This window comes from Phocoena phocoena, chromosome 9 (genome assembly GCF_963924675.1).
Source record: "Phocoena phocoena chromosome 9, mPhoPho1.1, whole genome shotgun sequence".
Taxonomy (NCBI): domain Eukaryota; kingdom Metazoa; phylum Chordata; class Mammalia; order Artiodactyla; family Phocoenidae; genus Phocoena; species Phocoena phocoena.
This window is the reverse complement of record NC_089227.1, coordinates 61128213-61141097: the sequence shown is the minus strand read 5'-3', so window position 1 is coordinate 61141097 and position 12885 is coordinate 61128213. Positions and strand designations below refer to the sequence as shown.

Here is a 12885-nt window from a genome sequence, read left to right as displayed (position 1 = left end):
CTTTCCACTGCATCAGAAAATGAAAATTCAAGAAGTGGGAATAGAAACCAGATTCAAAAAAGAAGAGGAAGACAGAGAGGTGACTGGCAATCTGATATAGTATGCCTCCTGGGGAAAATGTGTCTGGATCTTAAAGGCGGACTATGACAAAATGAGAGCAGAAACAAGTCTATTTTTTCTAGGTTGCCATAGGGAACCAATCTAACCTATTTACAGGTGGTCTTAGGGGAAATATCTTTAAATAGCTATTTGTCACCGTCTTTTTCATCATCTTCCATGATCACTTTGGGTCTCTCGTCCCTGAGCAGTGTCACACCTGCAAAACAAAGCACAGATCTGCAATTAGGTTCCTCTAATTAAAATATTAGACGACCTTACAGCATAGACAGTACACAGGAGCATGGCAACGCAGAAACGTTTTAATGTCTGCAAAGCTAAAGGTGCCAACAGAGAGAGGGGGAACTGAGGGGTCTTATGTGGCCTTCCCAGAGGAGCTGTGACTCAGTGAGAACACCGTTATGGTTATAAGAGATGCTCAACCTAGGTGTCAGAGGCAACTTTCACCCCCTTCTCTACATTCTACATTTAAGCTTACAGCAGTAGGATGGAAGCATATGGATTTTGGAGTCTAACTGCTTTGGACTCATTCTGCCACTCACTTAATCTGTGTTGGGCCAGATAGCACCTTCAGACCTAAGTTTTCTTGTATGTAAAATGAAGGCATTAATATTTATATAAAGGGTTATTGTGACAACTAAATGAGATGTAATAATCCTTAGCCCAGTGCTACAGCCATGAGCAACTTTGTTCTTCCTTTCCTTTCACAATTTGCTAGTTTATTTTCCCTTTGAAAAGAACTGGTAAGCCTCATGAAGTCAAACTAAACATATTTTACTAACATCTGGGAGAATATTGAGCTGAGACTCTGAACATCCTGCTTCTGAATGTCAGTGCTGGTAGATGATAAATTTTATGTGGTTTAGAGCAAAACGAGAAAATAAGGAAAACGCAGTGAATTTTTTTCATACAGCTATATGGCTACAATTCTGTCTTTTATTTTGAGATGATTCTTTTTCTTATCTTGGGGATTAAAATATCCTTTCTTTTATGAAATTTTAGGGGTGTTAGATGGTTGTTTTGTCAGTATCCTTACTAGGAAAAATTCGAAGTTGCTATCCCTATGTTAGGCTCACAATATCTTGTTTTTAAAAGTTTACTAGTCTGTGGAATTCAGAAGCCTGAGCACCATTTTCTGGACTGATCAGCCCAGAAGAAACTATCCAAGGAGGTGTGGACGGTTCTGCTTATCCTGTGAATTGTGAAATCGGTTGTTTTAATAAAAGGAAAGGGAGCTGTGATTCAGGGCCAGTCCTCCATGGTTTCTGTCATCCCACTCCAGTCAGTCAGCTTTGTTTACCCACCTCTGCCTTGAATCACTCCCCACCCTTCTCAGAATCAGAGACCTTTCTGTTCATGAAGCATTTCATAAAGATCTAAACTTGAGGGAGGAAAGCTGTGCACCCCAAGAGGCCTTTCTACAACACTGGAGTCCATTCAACAGTGGCAAATTGACAAATACTCTGTGTTGACCTTAATGACTATTCCTTTGATTCAGTCCCTCGTTGGTTCATATGGGTTCTTTACCAATTAGCTGATATTTATTGGAGGAGAAAAACAATTTCAAGAGTCTGGCTGAAAATAAGGCTTTTGCATAAATCACTTATGAAGCAGAGTGGGAGATATTTTCTATTATACCAGTTGCACAGAGGTTTGGATTTTAATGTAGAATTAAGGCTATCTTGATCGAAGAGCACAGAGTTAGCTATCCTGAGCCCCCAAGCATTCCTTGATATTTCTTCGCATTACACCAAATTTGGGTGGATTCAATGAGGACAGGAGCCTTTAAATTCCCAGATCCTAGTCAACTTTCTGGTTATTTTAAGTATCCTTGACACCTAGTTGTACAAGCATCTGGGCCAAAAAAAAAAAAAAATCCTGGGATTTCAGGGAAGGGAAGAGGCTGTTAAATCATCAAGGTCAGCCCTTCCCAAAGTGGGCTAGGTTTTCCACAGGGACACAGGAGATACTTTCAAGTGGAGGTGAACTAGTATATTAGTATACTATTATACTATTATCTAATAGTATATAATATAATATATATACAATAATATATATTATATATATAATATGTAATATAGTATACTATTATATTAGTATAATTAAGCATTAGTATAATTAAGCATTCGTTTTAATGTCTTATAATGAAAAAATATATGGTAGTTTATCAAAATCTTGATTTCATGGATATCATTGCTTAGGACGATGCTTAAATCAGTAGCATCTATATGTCGGCACTGTGTGCTTATCCTTGATGCTTCATATCATTGCCTTTGGTCATTCGAAGATGAATGAGATTTAACAAACACTAGTCTATCTGATTTCACCTAGTCTTGATCCTCACATTTTCCTGTATAAGCAGAGGTGTATTATTGGAGAAATGTGCTCTAGAGCCAGAAAGCTTTCTCTTCATTGGCCACTGAACTTGGAGCAGGTCACTTAACCTGTCTGAGCCTCAGTTTATTTGTCTGTAAAACGGGAGGAAACATAATTTGTATCTCCCACAGGGGGTGATCCCGCCAAGATAGATTTAGCCCAACATTCGTTTATGCTTCAATCACACCTTACATGAACCTCTGTTAAAGTACTCTACACATTGTAGGAATCATTGGACAAGACATCGTCTCCTTACCAAACTATGAGATTCTCAAAGGATATTCTAACATCTAGCACAAGACTTGGAATATAGTAGGGATTTAGAAAAATGTCACTTCTTTCTCTTTCACTCTCTATGTAGAAGAGTTTAGGGCACTTGGTTGCTTCTTAGAGCTTGATGTGTTTTCAAGGCTAAAGCTGTTAGTCCAAGGTCTCTAAAGGGTCAATTAGCCTTGCAGCAAGCTGTTTTAGGCCATGATCCCCGCCAGAGCACCATCTAAAGCCAGTCACCTGCATTACAGATGTGTGCAGATCTAAGGCAGCCAGGGCTAAGACACCACCCCTCCTGGTAAACCACACCAGAGAGAGCGCTCTATTCCCGGCAGGACAGAAGAGGTGTCACTTTCAAAGGACACATCAGGCTCCTTCCTACAAGTACCATATTGAGCTTTGATCTCCAAGTGTTCACAGCTCACAGGCCAATTTTTCAGGAAGTTTCTCTTCGATGCTTGCAGCTTCATTATTCATTACTTTCTCCAGTTCCTTTTGCCACAGACCTCAACTGAAGACTTCGCTTCCTCTTAAGCAGGTCTCGGCTACGCAGATCTGACCAATCCCAAACCAGTTCTCCCTGCCCTGCCGTTCCTTGGCCCTGGCAACTGTGGGTCACATTGAGAGCAGAGCTTGGGCTGGCGAGGAAGCCCGAGATGACTCCTCACTGCTTAGAGGAGTTGTCTGATGGTTGGAAGCTGTCAGAGAAGCTCAATAACCTCAGGGAATGGAGGTAGTTAGCTAGAGATTTAAAGAAGAGAGTGAATCCCTGTCCAGCCTTCACTTGCCAAGGGCTAATGAGAGGAGATGTCTCCAGAATGCATTTTCCTGTGAGTTCCTCTCAAGACCCTTATTAGAACCAGTGTGTCTCTCTGAACCTCTGCTGAAGGCTCCATTCTTATCAGCCTAACTAGCATTTCAATTACTGCCAAATCTTTAGATACTAAAAGGCTCTTCAAAAATAAAGTACTTCAGCTAATATGCTAATGAAAGCTAGAATCATAGAACACTATCTATAATTGCAAATACTTGCAACCCAAAGATTTGCTGATTCAATGAATTCCATAATGTATACAGGCCACTGCTCCAACTCTTGTGTACTTTGCACTGTTTGATAAACATTTTTTATTTGTCCAGGAAGCTGCTCTCTTAAGATGTCGATATTGGGATGTAAGCAGCCTCCATTCCCAGAGAAATAGAGCTTAACAGTTTAGGAAGTTCCTTGAATCAGCAGGGTTTTATGGAGAGGTAAAACACTGTGACTAGAAAAATTCTCACCTTTAGAAATGATTTAATTTCTCTCAAAGAATATAAGTTTCTTGAGGACATGGGGAGGGGGAAGGGTAAGCTGGGACAAAGTGAGAGAGTGGCATGGACATATATACACTACCAAGCGTAAAATAGATAGCTAGTAGGAAGCAGCTGCATAGCACAGGGAGATCAGCTCGGTGCTTTGTGACCACCTAGAGGGGTGGGATAGGGAGGGTGGGAGCGAGATGCAAGAGGGAGGAGATATGGGGATATATGTATATGTATAGCTGATTCACTTTGCTATAAAGCAGAAACTAATACACTACTGTAAAGCAATTATACTCCAATAAAGATGTTAAAAACAAGAAAAGAATATAAGTTTGAAAAGAGATAGAGGTGAACTAACATTTATTGAGGACTTTCAATAAGCCAGGAACTGTGCTAGGTGCTTTATATACTTTATTTAATTGTGTTAACAACCTTGAGAGACAGATTTTATGGTTCTCCTTTCAGAGATGGATGAAATGAAGGAGGCTCTTATGGTCTGTTTCCCAAGGTCACAAAGCTAGAATGGAGCAGAACCAGAGATCAAACCTACACCTGTCTGACTCCAAAGCCCATGTTCAGTGCTGTGTACTAAGGTAACTCTCTGACCGTCAGTAGTTTTGTTCCTCTACTAAGTCTTCCCCTAGAAGGACTTCAATAAAAACAAATACAAGAATGAGCAGAAAATAATCAGTCTCCTAATGGAGAACTTGAAACTGCTAAATCATGATTGCCAGATGGAATATCTAATGAACAGACACTTATTGAGCACGGCTATATAGGAGGGACTGGACCAGATATCAAGGTGAATACCAGCAACACAGGGCAATCCCAGGCCAATTCTCACGACTTCATCGAAAAAGTCTTTGATGTAAGTCAATTTAAATAACAGCTACAACAACAGCAACAAAAACAATAAGGATAATACTAAAAGAGAGGGCAAAGTCTTGGTATTTGCATGCCCAGCTCTAATACAGAGTTAGTTCAGAATAAAAAATATTCATTTTGGCCTTGGAGGGGTCTGTTGGCTGAGTCTTAAAAGGTGACTAGAATTTGGGCAGAGGCAGAGCTTGGAGGAAATGTGTGATGGGTTGAAGGATCAGTATACGTAGGGATGCATGTAACCTATGAGAAACATGGCTGAGGCAGGTTCAGACCCTCCCAACTGGTCCTTGGTCCATTTCTCCAGACAAGTGCTTCCTCATGCTTCATTCCTCCTTGCCTGGCTCTTCTCAGAGGTCAGTAACCCTGTCTGCTCCCCTGACTGTCTTAAAACATGATGTGTTCTGAGCCGTCTTTCAATTTTATTATTAGATGCAAAAATGGGAAAATACAGTTTTATAATAATGACTAAACCTAATCTCCTCCCAAGTGTCCCTTCTGCATTGCTAAAATGCTACCAGTCCAAACCATAGTATGGTGCAATGAAAAACTGCTCACAGATGAGACAGACCTGGACGGGAGCCCCAGCTCTGTCATGTAACAGTGTTTGAACGTGAGCATAATTTGATCCATTCATCAATCGTTCTAATCATCCCAACATCAATTAGTCAATCAGCCATCCATCCATCAATTTCATCAACAGAAGACTTTAGAGTAGCTAAGTTACTTAAATTCTCTCTCAATTTCTTTATCTGTAAAGTGAGATACTAGTTATTGTGTTATTCAGTTGATTTTTGAAAATCCACAAGACATGTAAACTCAGTAGCTAACGTTAAGTAGGGTTTCAATAAACATTAGCATATTTTCTCTTCTGCCATTCTCCCACCCCCAACTACTATATAAAACAAACACGCACTCCGTCTTATACTCTAACCGTGATTGTGTATGTCTTTCTCCCCAACTTGTACGTAAAATTCTCAGGGACAAGGCTGTACCTCACACGCTGACTGCCCTGCCATGTAACGTGGGGTGGTGCCCATAGTTCAGCAAGATGTTTTGGTTTGATTTGACACATATTAAGAGAGCTATCATTATTTCCGCAGCTCTCTTTCTCTCCCTTTCGCTCTCTCTTTCTCTTCTTTTGAGGATTTGGTAAATATATCCAGGTGTCTTGGGAGACTCAGCTGTGAGCCATAGAAGGCAAGATTCCTGGAAGACTGGGGAGGAGGGTATTTAAACTCTTTTCAAGGACCCACTGCCATTTCTATTTCATTGGCTCAGTGAATTCGACCAATTCTGCTGAAGCATGAGTTAGGCTCTGATCATCACCCAGCTCCAAGTCAGCCCCAGGGGAGCGGCCAATGAAGGTAAACCTGAAAGGCAGCAGTAAATGCTGTTCCTCCCCTGGGCCCTTCTTTGAGACACAGATTGCTGGGCCAGGACAAAGGCCACGCCTCTGGCACGTCCAGATGTTAAGCCTGTTGACCTGTTTCCATCACCCCCTGAAAATGCCCTGCACCAGCTCTTTTACCTGCTGCAAAGGGGGACACGTGCAGGGCAGGTGTGTCTTTTCTCCGTGGCTTTTTCTGTTCCAGGTCAGTGTTATGAAGAGCTGGACTCATTTTGCCTTTTGGATGTCTCTCTTGGACATCGTATCTTTTAATTAAATGTTCTGAAAGCACACCTGCATAATTAGGGGAACAGAGGGAGAAAGAGGGTCAAATACATGCAACCATATTTGCACATACACCTGGTGATGGTAGTCAATAGATCTTTTCAAACATCTTAATAAAAGCAGTTTCTTTAAAATAAGAATTAGTATTTATTGAGGCTACACTAGAGAACATCATTTGTGCAAAGGATTTTACATGTCTGATTTCATTTTAGCCTCACAAAACCCTGAGCAATTTAATATTACTACCACCATCCACTCGCTGAGGAAAGTGAGGCAAAGACATGTGCCTGAGGAATGGAACCCAGGTCTGTCTGCTGCCAAAGTCCACCCGCATTAGAGCGATGGGGCCTTTGCTGTTCCATAAGCCACGGGCTACACTCTTCACTGACTTAATTAGTCCTCTACTTCCACCTACCTGCCTACTCTCCTCTCTTCTACGTGTGAAAATTTTCTCCATCTGTAGAATGGAGAAAACTCTCTAAAAACAGCCTCCTCTATAAAACTGTCCACAATTCACTGCCCACACTGAGCTCCCAGGGTCCTTATCTGAGGACCTCCATTATGATGTTACTTCTTGCTGTATATTTCAGCTGTTTATGTGTTTCTCTTATTTCTTATAAAACTGAAAGAAAGTTCCTTTTCAGAATGCTCTGTGTTCTATTTGTTTTGTATCCCCCTGAGTGGGTTGTGAATAGAGAGAACATTAAATAAATGGCCTGGAGGGAAGGGGTAAAGGAAATAAGACAAAACAAAATGTTTGGAAACAAGAGAGTGTCACATGCCACACGCAGGGTTGTTATAGAGACGCGTTAGCTGTTCACCAGACTGTTTCGCTCTTCTGGGCACACAGCTGGGCTGCATTTCTCTGCCTCCCTTGCAGTCGGGTGAGGGTTGTGACGGAAGGAAGTGTGTGTGCCACTTGCAGGCTTGCCAGTCCTCCACTCTGTCTGCCCTGGGCCTGCTGGAGGCCTACAGTGACTTTAGAAGCCGTGTGGTGTTGATGTCCATCGACTCGAGTTCCTGCGGGACTGTTTGAAGAACAGCCTGCCTCCCCCGTCCCCAACTTCCACTGATGAGGGAAAAGTAAACCTGTATTGTGTTATCCACTAATATTTTGGACCATATATATATATATATATATATATATATATATATATATATGTTATAATGGCTGGCCTTATCGTAACTAAGACGAATGTAGAGATTGCAACAATGATTTAAAAACATCCAAATATTTAAGGAAAAAATTGTAAGACCAATGTGATCTAGAGGCTAGCAGTTCCCTTTTACAGATGTGCAAACTGACCTCACCGTCCGTTACCTGGTATGAAAGGTGGGATGTGCAGGGCTGGTGTATCTTTTCTCCTTGGTTTTTTCTGGTCTGACTCAACATTCAGGGTGACTTGTACATTTTTCCCTTTTCTTGGCTTCTTTTTGAGATCACAGTCCTTAATAAACTGGTCTGAAAGGTCATCTGATTTTGACAAGATGCAAAGAAAAAAAGAATATTACATAAGTGTCCAGTTATGGACTGGTTGGATTCCAGTTATACCTGATGTAGGAGTAGAAGTCGTGTGGTCTGAAAAAGAAAAGTATTTATTTATTGTGGCCTCTTCTACAGCGGACTTTACATGCATAAATCATGTAATAAAACTAGAATTCTGTAAAATTCCAAATGGAGAGAGCTTAAATGGGATGGATAACCAAGGCAAAGAGGAATTTTAAAATATAGTTAAGCAAGGCACAGAGTGGGTTTAAGTTACATTTCTGATGGGAGAACAGGTGTCAAATGCTCCTTCCCAATTTCCTTTGCTCAAGCCTTATTCTCTTTGGAGAGCCCAAGGGCCGGTATGGCACCTTATGTTCTCTTTGGTCTTGTAGTTGGGTTCTCAGTCTGTTCCTCACTGCCTTCATTTCTATGACTGGCCAAGTCACACCAGTGATTCACACTTACACTTCAGCACCGGTCTTTTAAAAAATTTTTATTTTATATTGGAGTGTAGTTGATTTACAATGTTGTGTTAGTTTCAGGTGTCCAGAAAGTGATTCAGTTATACATATACATGTATCTATTCTTTTTCAGATTCTTTCCCCATATAGGTTATTACAGAGTAGTGAGTAGAGTTCCCTGTGCTATACAGTAGTAGGTCCTTGTTGATTATCTATTTTATATATAGTAGTGTGTATATCAGCATTGGTCTTTACTCTGCCCCCTGGCTTTGCAATTCTCCTATTTGCCCATCCTAACCCCAGGTCCTCGCGTCTTCTTATTCATCTCTTTATTTTCCTCAGTCCCCTGCATTACCTCACCAGAGCTTTTGAAGCCTCGATTCTACATCATGTCCATCAGATGTCATTGTATGTAATTAATTCGATCCGATCACGCCTTGCCTATTAAAGTATTCTCTCTGTTCCATTTTAGTCCTCTGTGCTTTGGTTTATGTTGCTGTCCTTTGAGCTCCTCTGTTCTAGCTCACTGTTCTAGCATTCGTTCATTCCATAATGATTTATCTCCTGCTCTAGATAGAGCCTTCTTGGAGATTAAAGATTATATATCCTTTTGATAATTTTATTCTTAATTGCCTCTCCCACCAATAAATGCTTGCTGAATGGATAAATAAGTAGAGTTAGACTGATCTAAGTTCAAATCCTGACTCAGTTTCTTGTTAGTTCTGAGAACTTGGGCCATAATTTCTTTTTTTTCCCCTTTTTTGGGGGGAGGGCTTAATTTCTAGGAACTTTAATATTCTCTCAAATTTTAAGGTGAGGATAATATTAAATCGGTGTGTGTGTGTGTGAGAGAGAGAGAGAGAGAGGAGAGAGAAAGGGAGAGAGAGAACTAAATTTGTTAAGGATGGTAAAGCATTTGATACATTTGATATATTTCATATCCTCGAAAAATGTTCACTCTAGCCATTGCTTACCCCCAATACTTTCCCCAAGGCTCAGAGGAAAGCCAAACCCTCCCACTCCCACCCCATCATTGTCTTTTCTTATTAACCCGAGTCCTGGGTGTCCTTTCTCATTTTCTAAGTATCTACAGCATTTTTACTCATGTTAACACCTTTAAAGCGTGATCTAATGATTACTTATGCATATCTTCTTGGCCCTCTTTTATGACAGGTGTCTTGTATTTTATCTCCTTAACAACAATGAATAAATATTTGTTGAATGTATGCTTGAATGAATGAACTCAAACATATTATGGATAAGGAGCTATCCCGTTAGGATTCAAAGAAGGTGCAAGGCAGTGAAGCTATTTGTCTCTCTGGAAACACACTATGGCCTGGATACTGTCCAGCTAGATTTACAACTATAAATGATGTTGGAGAAATTCAGAGAGTAATTGGATTTTTTTAATCATTCCCTCTCTCCCTCCCTCCATTCCTTCCTTCCTTCCTTTTTTCCTTCTTCCCTTTTGTTTTTCCTCTCTTTCTCTTTCTTTTGTTTATGAAAATATTCAGGTCACTTTCTTTAAAATATTGTGGATTAAATGTGCCAAACCTGTTCACTTCACTTTTGTGGGTCTAGACATAACCTGTGTCATTCATTCATTTATTTGGTCAACAAACATTGATTAAACCTCTACTGTATATGCCGGCATTGAGCTAGGACTAAAAAGAAAAGTAAGAAACGGACCTTGCTTCCAAGTTACTTATGGTCTATTGGACGTTATAGCTGGATGATCCTTTGTTTTAGAAAACCCAATACGTGTGAGGAACCAACTATCAGAAATATTTAGTGACTCTGTATCATTATGCCTGCCTCATCAGAAGATCACAATAATAACCAAAAACTCAAAGAGCATCATTCTTCAGCCATATTTAATAGTAATAAATATTTCCTTTTATCTAGGAGATTTTAATAATTTCATCCAATCGTTTCAATTTAATAAGCATTGATTGAAATTGTACTATGTGTAAGGCATTGGACTGTATGATTTTATGTTTACATGCATGCAAAAAAAGGAGATGAGAAGGGGACTTTATTGAGTACTACTTATGTACTAGGTGATTTCACCTCATTTTAGTGTGTGGGATGGACCAACACCTTTTCTGATTTGTCAATGCCTGTGTTCTACCAGATGTTAAATATTCACACCATCCTGAGTATATTATCTCATTTAGTTCTCACACCATGCCCACGAGGAAAGGTACAATTATCCCTCACCTGCAGATGAGGAGACTGAGGTTTAGAAGGCCAGTTAAAAGGCTGACGATTCCACTGCTGTCAGGCTATGGCATCAGAATTAAACCCAGGCTCTTGAGTCTATGTATCTTAATGCCAGGTGAAAAATGTAATTTTAAAAATTTATTACCACAAAGCACAGTTCATTTCCCCCATATTATCCATACCATAGACATTTGTTGAATGAATTAAAGTGGCTCAGAATGAGTGCTGCCCAGCTGTGGGATCTCTGGAAGTACAGGCTGGCTATGGACCAGCCATGCATCACCGTTCGACCCCAAGAAGCGATTCAGGGCACCGTACAAAGAGCAAGACATTTCCTTCAATTTTGACTTTTACTTCAATTGCCTTTTCTCCCATGTTTGGAGAAATCCTGAATATAAAATATCTTGACGGTAAATGGGGAGAGGGGAGAGGCAAGGGGAGGCATAACCAAGTGAGGCATAAACAAAGGCTATGAATATGCAAAAGGCCCACCCATCAAAAGTCTGAGTGTCTCATTTTTAGAAATGGGTAGAGGCAGAAATGTTTCTGGTATTTTCATTACAAATGTTATGCAAAAAGTCAGTTCTGGAAAGGAAACAGATTGACAATAAAGCAGAAAAAGGCTATTTAAAATTCTGTCTTGATAGGCAAAGAGAGATATTTGAAATATTTTATTGGCACTGCTCATGGGGTGTAAGTGTGCCGGGAAGTACTGGAAACAAGCTATAATGTCACATTCCATTTATTGCCTCAAAAGTGCTCTGCCTGGGACTCTGTCAGACCCAAAAAAGAGGACAATGCCTTTCCCCTCTTTTTTTAATTCTAATGAACTTCTCTACAGTGCTTCAGCTAATATTTACGTGGCAGACCCCACAGACCCATGGCTATTTGCCCATCCATCTGGTGTTGGCTGTCATCAAAAGTCACAAACTATCAGGTTTCAGGGGGCTCCCTCTGACTTGCTTGCAAACTGAATGTCAAGGATGCCCCCTTTCTGACTTTCACCATTGACGTTCACACTGGAGCATTTACCTAAGTGGCCACAACGAGGGTCAAGCTTGTCCAGTCTGTCTTCTGAGAGCTCCAGTGGCTGCATTTGCTCAGTGGACATCATCAAAGGAGGGCCCGTGTGTGGATTTCTTCTCCAGCACCACAGAAGTATAGAAACAAGTCCATTAGTACCTCTTTTGTTTATTCAGTCACTTGTTAAATAAGTATATCTACTGAGCACTTACTACTATGTTCTCAATTCAATCCTATTTTTAAAGTCTGCTTCTTCTACTTAGCTACTAGAAGCTCCAAACTTAAGATTTAAGCCAAAATAAATGAATCACACACACACACACACACACACACACACACACAGAGATTATCAGTAATTGTCATGTATCAAATGTTCAATATTTGCTGTCTTTCAGAAGCACTGTGGGAGTTTCAAGAATGAACACTTGTAAAGTCTGAATTAGAAAAGAGTTAGCCGGGAGTTACAGAAAATCTTGATTAAACCTTGCCTGTATTTTCTTCTGTTGAGCTCTGCAGAGTAAGATTATGCCTACTTCACAGATGAGGAAACTGAGGATCAGAACATCTAATTAAGTTATTTAGTCACACATCTATTAAATAGCCAAGCTTGGATCCATCTCCATTTCTGAAGACTTCCACTAGAGACCCAAGGCTCTTCAAACAGTGGCTCCTTTGAATCGAAATTGAAACAGGCTTCTGGTTTTCTACCATTACCTTCTTATAACTATGAAGTAATGAGACTTCTTCCCTATCCACATTACAACAGTCGTAGAGACGTGGTAGGAAAAAATCTAGGTCTTGAAATGGATCTTTATTATTTTCTCCCTAGAGATTTCTGATGTTATAGCAAATCTGTTTCCTCTTCCTCCTCCCCCCATAGCCCATTTTTCCTAAACCGCAAATCCATTGAATTTTTCAGAGCTATTAGTTGTAGCCATTCTCCAGAAGGAGTAGAAATTCAGAATGGACATGTGTCAGGTCTGAATGAGAAATGCATTAGTTGAGATTTACAGGAAATCTTCATTAGAGTCTGCCTATATTCTGTTTCTTTTAGATAATTTATTACTCATGTC

The 12885-nt window shown here is 40.2% G+C and overlaps 1 protein-coding gene across 1 annotated transcript; it reads right to left on the bottom strand.

The window, feature by feature from the left end:
- Positions 1 to 245: 245 nt before the first annotated feature.
- Positions 246 to 11903, bottom strand: PPP1R17 (protein phosphatase 1 regulatory subunit 17). The gene is made up of 4 exons (XM_065884372.1): positions 11822 to 11903; positions 7938 to 8090; positions 6473 to 6625; positions 246 to 316 (listed from the first exon to the last, which is right to left on the bottom strand). The coding sequence occupies exons 1-4, from the start codon at positions 11901 to 11903 to the stop codon at positions 246 to 248; spliced, it is 459 nt and encodes a 152-aa protein (XP_065740444.1).
- Positions 11904 to 12885: the final 982 nt, after the last annotated feature.

Bases quoted from the DNA above. Each gene is read 5' to 3' on its own strand.
- PPP1R17 (XM_065884372.1), bottom strand. From the start codon at position 11,903: ATGATGTCCACTGAGCAAATGCAGCCACTGGAGCTCTCAGAAGACAGA. The intron at 8,091-11,821 runs GTAAATGCTCCA...TGTCAAAATCAG, and splicing joins CCCTCGTTGTGGCCACTTAG to ATGACCTTTCAGACCAGTTT. The intron at 317-6,472 runs GTAAAAGAGCTG...TTTGTTTTGCAG, and splicing joins CGTGTCCCCCTTTGCAGCAG to GTGTGACACTGCTCAGGGAC.